This window comes from Lipophrys pholis (assembly GCF_963383615.2).
Source record: "Lipophrys pholis genome assembly, chromosome: 1".
Classification (NCBI taxonomy): domain Eukaryota; kingdom Metazoa; phylum Chordata; class Actinopteri; order Blenniiformes; family Blenniidae; genus Lipophrys; species Lipophrys pholis.
The window spans coordinates 47,039,665-47,048,409 of NC_137635.1; the positions used below are offsets into that span (position 1 = coordinate 47,039,665).

Below are 8,745 nucleotides of genomic sequence, written 5' to 3' on the forward strand. Positions count from 1 at the left end.
CAGTCTAAAAATTAATTTCACACCGACGGAGTTTCTCCTCCACGTGAGGTGATGATGACGCGACGCTGACTCATCGGCGTTTGTGTTCGTGCGTGTAAATGTGTGTGAGTGTGTGAAAAGTGTGTGTGTCTTTGTTTGTGCGTGTGTGTGTGCATGCGTGTGTTAGTGTATGTGTGGTATGAATGAATCAGGGACACTCTCTTCCTCCTCGTCTCTTTCCTCCTCCTCTTCTGTCGTGACGTTCGTTCAGGAGGAAACACCACAAACAGTCCTGAGATATTCTGAGAGATTTTACTCACAGTGAGAGTGTGTCTGTGTGTGTTACAGTGTGTGTGTGACTCAGAGGGAAATACCTCTGTGGATGGAGGGAGGGATTAAACAGAGAGGTATAATTACAGTAACAGAGCTCAGAGGGAGAGTAGAGTGACCCTGTACGGTGTTTGCTCAGCTCAGAGCACCAAACCATTCAGGACCACAACCTTCAGATTGAAGATCTGGCAACCAGAGACCTGCAGCCCGCCACTGCTCAAGACACAACCACCAGGACAAGTTCACTGTTGAATTCAGAACTTTGTTTCGTCTCTCAGACTCTTTTTCCAAGCTCTGCTGTCGGATTCTGTTGGACCTGTCAGAGACGATTCGGATTTCATTTTCACTTGTTGCTTCCAACTTGTGTTTCAAGACCTTCAGATAGCAATCGCCTCAATTGTTGGCTGTAACATCACGCGCTCCCGATATTACTCTGTTGGAGTGTTAACATCACCCTGAGACCACCATGTGCGCTCTATTCACTGTGGTCTTTGCGGCCGTCTGCCTCGTCGTCGACGCCTCTCCGATGGTGCCGCCAGTGCTCCAGGAGGGGGAGCCGTCCCCCGCCTGCCCGTCTTGCGCTCTGTCTCAAATGAGGAATAATATTTCTTCGCTGGAAGGTCAGAGCGACATGGTGGAGGCGGTGAAGCGTCACATCCTCAACATGTTGCACCTGAGCGCCCGTCCCAACCTGACGCAGCCGGTCCCTCGCGCCGCGCTGCTCAACGCCATTAAGAAGCTGCACGTGGGCCGCGTGGCGGAAGATGGCAGCGTGGAGATCCAGGAGGAGAGCCAGAGCCAGGAAGACGCTACACCGCCTGAACCGCCGTCTGAAATAATCACCTTTGGACAACCAGGTGAGCCTAACAATCATGTTCACACATAAGCCTGACCAAAAGTAGTCAAGACAAGTCTTCTGAATATTTTTGCTATTTGGGATGTCAATGTCACCTGTACTTTGACGGCTTTGAAAAACTGAGGGAGGAAAACAAGAAAGTTAACTAGTTAAGTTCTTTGTTCATACATTAAAGAGCATTTAACTTAATTGGATATGTGAAATCAAAAATTTGAAATAAAAAGAGTGTCTTTACACAAATATATCTTGTATTGAAGTCAAAAATATGTCTTCAAAATACAAGGCACTGTGTTTTTTTTCTTTAGCTTTTTGAATTGAAGAAATGTGAGACAATCTTTTTGAATTCATCCAGAGAGCAAAAAACAATCTTGTTATCTTTTCCAAATACTATAATACCCATAAGCCATCTGCATTCTCAAGTGCCACAGATGGACAGAAAATTTAAGTTCACTTTACTTGGATTTTATTTAATAATAAAAAAAAATGAGTTTAAATAAAGAACATTCTTGCTTGATCAATATAATTTAATTGCTTCAATTGGAAACACCTAAATTAATCAAGTTCTTTGAACTTAAGTTCTTCTAACATAAGTTAAGGTTAAGTTCGAAGAACTCGATTCATTTACGTAGGTGTTTTACCGATTGAAGGAATTTATACTTTTGTTTTTTTTGTGCAAGAAGTTGCCTTATAATTTTTTTAAAGTCACACCAACAGAAAAATATAAGTTGCTTCAACAAAGCAGCTTGTTGAACCAACTAATCTGTGTCTCAGCCATTTTTTTTTCTTCATAAAACCACTTTTTAATGAAATTTAGACGGAAAACTGAGCCAACGTCCTATACCCTTTGAGATGTAACCGCACAGTAAACCTACAGAAAGGCCTTATGGGTAACTGCAGCTTGCTGTGTCATCGGTAACGCCTCCCAGAAATTCCTACATAGTATAAATGGAGAGATCCACAAAGACTCACCGGCATTCTGAAGAAAGAGATTTGCATTTCTCTTGAAAGGAACTCTAATTTTGAAGACATTAAAACTGCAGCTTCACTGAGGTCTACTGCAAGTCAGCTGTGATGAGACGTCAGTCGGTGTAGTTTCTCTTATCAGCTCATACAGAATCAAATCCAAAACGGTCAAAGTTTGTTGACAGATTTCAGGCGCAAGGACTGGTTTCTATTGATTCTACTCAGGTTAACTGAAAATGAAGTCTATTCGTTGAAGGTGAATTCTAGCGACACAACAACTATTCAAGGTGCAAAATGAATCTTCGATGAGTTCCAGGCAACCGAAACCTGACTGCATTCACGCTGATTGTCCAAAGTCAACTAGGCAGTCCAACCCATACATTTTGTTAAAAACTAGAAAGAAAAGATCCCAGGAAAGAATCTTCATTAACTTCGAATAATGTCAGAGCCCTTCAAACCCTCAAGAGGGTGTTCAAATCATAGACGGATTGCAGGACACAAACCACATGGGCTACAACAGAACTATCTAAAACTGGGTTTTTGGGGGGGATGACGGTCCATCATGTTTCCATCATCCCCCGACTCCAGCACTCCAAAACTTTAATGAGCTGCATTCATCTTGCTTTCCACAGAGGTCATGGACGTCCAGCATTGAACTCCACTGGGCTAGACTCCTCTTAAAAGCAGTGTTGCCCACTTAAATAGGTTATACCTTTCGTTAGTCTCCATTTTTACTCTACATAGAACAAGACATAGTCAGTCATATAAAGAAATGCCTATGTGTGTGTAAGCCCCGCTTTTCACCCACACCATATGGTGCATTTTCCCAGCTGGGCTAGACTTCAGGCCCCAATGACCCTCCTGAGGACAAAGCAGACATCACAGAAATGGAAAAGCCTTCACTGTCCACAAAGCCAATATTCTTCATTGGCTTTGATGTTCTTTACCTGCACGTGATTTCTGAAGCCATTGATCTGACTCAAGTGAAACTATGAGAACTGTGGGACTTTTCCTCTGTGACTGATGGAGACATCTGAATTACGCAAAATCAATTCAACAGCATTCGAAAACAAAGTGCTGTAAGTTGAACACCAGGTCGTTTTTTCCCCAACTGGAAAGTCAGGCCAGAAGCGGTAAACGAGGACAATCCCGGAGCATTTTAACTTTTCTATTGGGTGTCCTCATGTGAATGAGAATCAACTCGTGACCAATCACATTGCCCTGTCACTTGTTCGCTTGCATAAATGAGCATGATGTCTTTGTTCTATAAATAGATGTCTCTTTCAGAGAAATCTGTCACTGAAAAGGCCCTTCAAAGGCTCACCCAAATTAGTGGACGGTAACGAGAGGCGGGGGTGGGGGGGGGCATACCAAGTGGTCTCAGGCCGTAAATAATCTCTTTATTCAGGCAAATCTGGGCCTCGGTAATTATTTTGCTGCGGGGACAAAGAGGGGAGCACAGGGCCAGGGGAGGACAAGGTGTTTTTGGTAGGGGGCTAGTTAGGTGGCCTGTTCTTTTTTTAGTGTCTTTTCTCATATTGAGTATATTTAGAGGCAGAAGCTCCATTCATGCCCGCACCACTGAGGACATTTACTTTGTTCATTCATTCAAGTGACGGGAAGACAAAACCAGGACGGGAAACGAGGGGAGGGGGGGAGGCAGCGTGGTCACAGATTTTCTTTATGTTGCTAATCATTCTTGATGATTTCAAAGGAAAGCCGACAGGATCAAGGCTATTCCACAAACATCATCATTTTATTTGTCATGTTCGTCTCAATGATAAACAGAAGAAAACACATCTCAGGAGTTAATGGGTTTTTATCAAGGTACAGCAAGAAATGACATTCAAATCGTTCGACGGCTTGATTCCATTGGAAATGATACAAGGGCAACATGGCACGTACTGAAACTGACATATTTAGCTGGGAAATCGCTTTAAACCTAATTCAAATTAAACAATACATATGGATAGTATTTACCGGCTTTGGAGCAACAGATGCTTCTATCCAAACCATTTGTTCCTATCCTAAATCAGGAAGATGACATTTACACACATGAGCTCAAAGGGGTTGTTCCATTATAAATCGGCCAAACTGACCTGTGCATAGTCCAAATGAATATCACAATAAGAAATTAGGCAAAAAGAACAAATGTTTGCAGTATTTAGCCCTGTTTACTGCATCATCTTTGCATTTCAGCAATAGCATTTCAGAAAAGTTGTGTTTTTGTCCGTTTCCACTTGTATTTGAAAATAGTTTACGTGATTTGAACATTGAAATGTAAATTAAACCAAAATTTTGCAAACTGTGTTGCAACTTTTTCTAAACTATGAACCTGTAGATGCAAAAGATGTGAAGTGTTTCAGGCGATGTTTGTTGTTGTTAACATCACTGACGTATGTTCTGCTGTTCTCTGCAGGAGATTCTCTGAACATGGTGACGTTTGACATTTCGAACGACGATGAAGGCTCCGCTGTGGTGGATCAGGCCAGCGTCTGGATCTTCCTGAAGCTGTCAAAGGTGAACCGAGCGAAAGGCAAAGTGATGCTGCGGCTACTGCAGCCTCGTGACGGCGAGGACGAGGAGTGTGTGTCAGAGAAGATGGTGGACGTCCGTCGCAGCGGCTGGCACACCCTCGCCGTTCCGCGCAGCGTTCAGTCGTTGCTGGATGAGGGCAGCAGCTCGTTAAGCCTGCGGGTTTCCTGTCCGCTGTGCGCCGAGGCCGGGGCCTCTCCCGTCCTGTTGCCTGCCGACGGGAAACGGGCCACAGAGAGAGACCAGTCCCACCGACCCTTCCTCATGGTGGTGCTGCGAGCTCGAGAAGAGCCGTTGCAGCGGCGAGTCAAGCGGGGCTTGGAGTGCGACGGGAAAATCCGCATCTGCTGCAAACGACAGTTTTACGTCAACTTTAAAGACATCGGCTGGAGCGACTGGATTATTGCCCCGTCCGGTTACCACGCCAACTACTGCGAGGGCGACTGCCCCAACCACATGGCGAGCCTCGGCAGCTCGTCTCTCTCTTTCCACTCGACCGTCATCAATCATTACCGCATGAGGGGCTACAGTCCATTTCAGAACATCAAGTCGTGCTGCGTGCCCACCAGGCTGCGAGCCATGTCAATGCTCTACTACAACGAGGAGCAGAAGATCATCAAGAAGGACATCCAGAACATGATCGTGGATGAGTGCGGCTGCTCGTAAACACACGCTGAGAACCTGCCTCCTGTAGGAAATTCAGATCAGCTCCTTCCCAGTGAAGACAAGGGGACTAATTTTAACTATTTAAAACGCACGGTCTAAAGCTCAGGTCCAAGTCTATTATTTTAACAGCAGACACACTGAGCATGAAAAGGGACATATAGTTGGAAAGGTTGGAAAGATTGTAATCAGTCTTTATCAATGATAAGCCTATTTAAGGCACAACATTAAAAGAATGGTTAAAGTGCCATATTTCATTCCCTTTGTGAGCTCGCTGCACCGTAGGACGATGCTGTCATCTGAGAGGGCTGCCAAGCAGTAGAACAGACGGCTTTCTGCTGGAGAAACTAATTTCTTTTTTCATGAAGGACCTTTTCATCAAATGACAAGCTGTCAACATTAATAGGAATGACTTTCAGTGAACTAGCGTTGGAGCTCAGGATCGAGCACATCTTCTGGAAGACGAATAAACTGTGGCTGTGAGACAGCAGATGATTGGAACTGGAGAAACATGTGCAATATCATCCGCTGGAAAATGCTGACTCATCCTGTGCTCCATGCCAGGGTCGTTCTGACTCTTTGAAGCTCTCACTGCACGTAACTGCAGTTCTGTGACTTCTGCACCCTAAAACTAACTAGAAGACACTGCGCCACTGACTTCAGAAGGGTTCAGTAGGTCAATAGCGGCATAGAAATGGTTGCCAATGCTAATGACCACATCGAGGTTGAAGACTAACACGCCCATGGCCACGCTTAATGGACATTAATGACTCAAACAGCAGAGAACAGGGAGATGACAACTACCTTGGTTTGAAACTGGAAAAGAAGGCTGTGTTACACTTGGAGCCGCTTTACACTGGGTAGAGAATAAGGTCCAAGTCTCATGTTTAGGGACGAAGAGTTTTTTGTTTGTTTATTTTGAAGGAGACTCTTTTCCACATTGGAATGAGCTGAGGTAACTATGCAAGACATTCCAACTTCGTCCGTTCTCATTTGGTATGCCACACGTGCATTGTCACAGTTTTTTAATGTTGTTTTTTTATTGCTCGAGAAAATGGGAGTCAGTACGCAAATGTGTTCCGCTGAAGGTTAAAAATTATGATCAGATCTTTGTTGAAACAGATGTGTTCATCCAACTGCTGGAGCCAAATGTCATTATCATTAACATTGTCATTGTCATGATTATTAATATGATGATGATTGTGATTGCTATTGAATATAATGATTGCAGATATTTGCACATTAAATAGGATTCTTGTAAGTTTAGTTTTAGCCGTTGAAAGCCAAAGATGACACTGAGAACCGAAGTTTGCTTCATTGTCTTCGCCATGGCTGATGTTAAGTTATTTGCCTGGTAAAATGTTTGTCATCACTTGTTTTTAAGGGAAAAGTGTCTTTAACTTATTCGCAACATTTTGCTTTTGTTTGTTTGTTTTTTGTTTTGATTCATCATTAAAAGAAAAGTTGCCAGTTCACTTCTTGACTCTTAATTTTGTCTTGGTACCAACTTACAAAGAAAGAGATTTTTTGTTATTGGACTGAATCTCATGAAAAGTTTCATGAAATGTGATATAATTGCAATTCGGTGACAGTGTGACAGGAATAAAATTCAACAAACCTTCCAACTCACCACAACTCGGACAATCTTAAAATACTGCTTTTGTCACAAGGTGATGGAGAGAGTCATTCTGGGTTTAAATCAACACATGCTGCATTCCAGTCGTATTGGACCTCAGAATCGGGCCTGTTGTTTGGTGGGACAGAGCAAAAGTAACTAGTAGTAAATGATTTTGGGAAAGGGAGAAAATGAGAAAACTCATGTATAGATAGAACATGCAAATGCCACAGATTTTATGCAGAACCAGACTCGGGTGGAAACGATCTCTTTTTCCAGTTAGGGTAACGAGATAAAAGGAGAGACAAAGGATAGGACTGACAAACAGATTGTGGGCGAGGGACGCAAGCCCTGGTTCAAATAGGAGGCGGTGGCTACATTCTCACTGGGAAGCAAATGGACTCCACCACTGTGCACCCTCAAACTGTTTTAAATAAATGCATTTTAAAATACAAGCAAAGGAAAGCAGCCAATTCTGATGTATGTAGTGTGAAACTCATGCAGCACATACCGTTTCATCTAAGATGTTAATAATGGCAGTGGGGCAGTAGCCGTTAGCACACACACAGTGACATTGAACTTGGTTTGATTCCAGTTTGGGAGCCTTTCGAATGTGGAGTTTGCTCCAAACTGCCTGTAGACATGAATGTGGGCATGTGATTGTATGTCTCTTTATGTTTGCCTGTGATGGACTGATGACCTGTCGAGGGTGTATCCTGCTTGTACCAATAGTCAGATGAGATCAGTGCCAGAAACCTGCAACCTTTTTGTTATCAATTAACAAACATACTGATGGGGGCTTGTATTGAGGTGGACATGTCCTTATATAGGCCTGCAATTGTCATGCCTGGTACACATTTGTTTTCGGTGGCTTATCTAATAGTCTTTATTGCATATGGATTACATTTCGTTCCCAAACTGTGTGTGTGTGTGTGTGTGTGTGTGTGTGTGTGTGTGTGTGTGTGTGTGTGTGTGTGTGTGTGTGTGTGTGTGTGTGTGTGTGTGTGTGTGTGTGTGTGTGTGTGTGTGTGTGTGTGTGTGTGTGTGTGTGTGTCTGTGTGTCTGTGTGTCTGTGTGTCTGTGTGTGTGTTGGATATATATGAATAACAGTACATTTTAATGAGCTCTATAATGGAAAAACGCAATTCCAAATTGAGACAGTCCATTTTCATACTAAAAAGGACCACAAAGCACTTCACATGCTGATTACATGAAAGTTTTGCAAGAGAAAACGTTGAATGGACTTTACTTATAGAGTGCATTTTACCACTTCAGCAGTCTCAACACATTTTAAATAAGCAGTCACATTCACACACACCCACACGCTTATGATGACGGCTGCCATGCAAGGTGCTCGCATAACATTGTGGGAGGAATATAGGTTCAGTGTGTTTGCCCATGGACACTTTGACACATGAACAGGGTGAGATGGATGGTCAAACCACCAATCTACGGATCAGAAGACAACTGGCTTCACCAGCTGCACCATGATGCCCCCTCTGAGGGAGTACTAACCACCCTTTAAACGTCCAGCAACGTATGATCATCTGTGCCAAAAATGTCAATATTGAGAGTATTTTTTTTTTACTAACCCTGGATCAAACCAAGGTAGTTCTTTCACGTTCAGAGGGTCTTTGACGGCCGTCTGAAGAGGATAATGTATGTAAGGAGGCAGAAGCTGGCTTCTGTTTTCACCAACATAAGTTGAAAAAGAAAAAAAATATTTCCCGAAAGAAATCCAGCTTAATGAAAAATGTATCTATTGCTTTTTCATTTTCTGTGTGTCGTTCGATCCATTCCTCTT

The 8,745-nt window shown here is 43.2% G+C and overlaps 1 protein-coding gene across 1 annotated transcript; it reads left to right on the plus strand.

Annotated features, from left to right (window-relative positions):
* The first annotated feature begins 420 nt into the window (after positions 1–420).
* On the plus strand, positions 421–6,800 carry inhbab (inhibin subunit beta Ab). Its single transcript, XM_080492024.1, has 2 exons — positions 421–1,166; positions 4,548–6,800. The coding sequence occupies exons 1-2, from the start codon at positions 776–778 to the stop codon at positions 5,327–5,329; spliced, it is 1,173 nt and encodes a 390-aa protein (XP_080348150.1). The 5' UTR covers positions 421–775; the 3' UTR covers positions 5,330–6,800.
* The last annotated feature ends 1,945 nt before the right edge of the window (positions 6,801–8,745 follow it).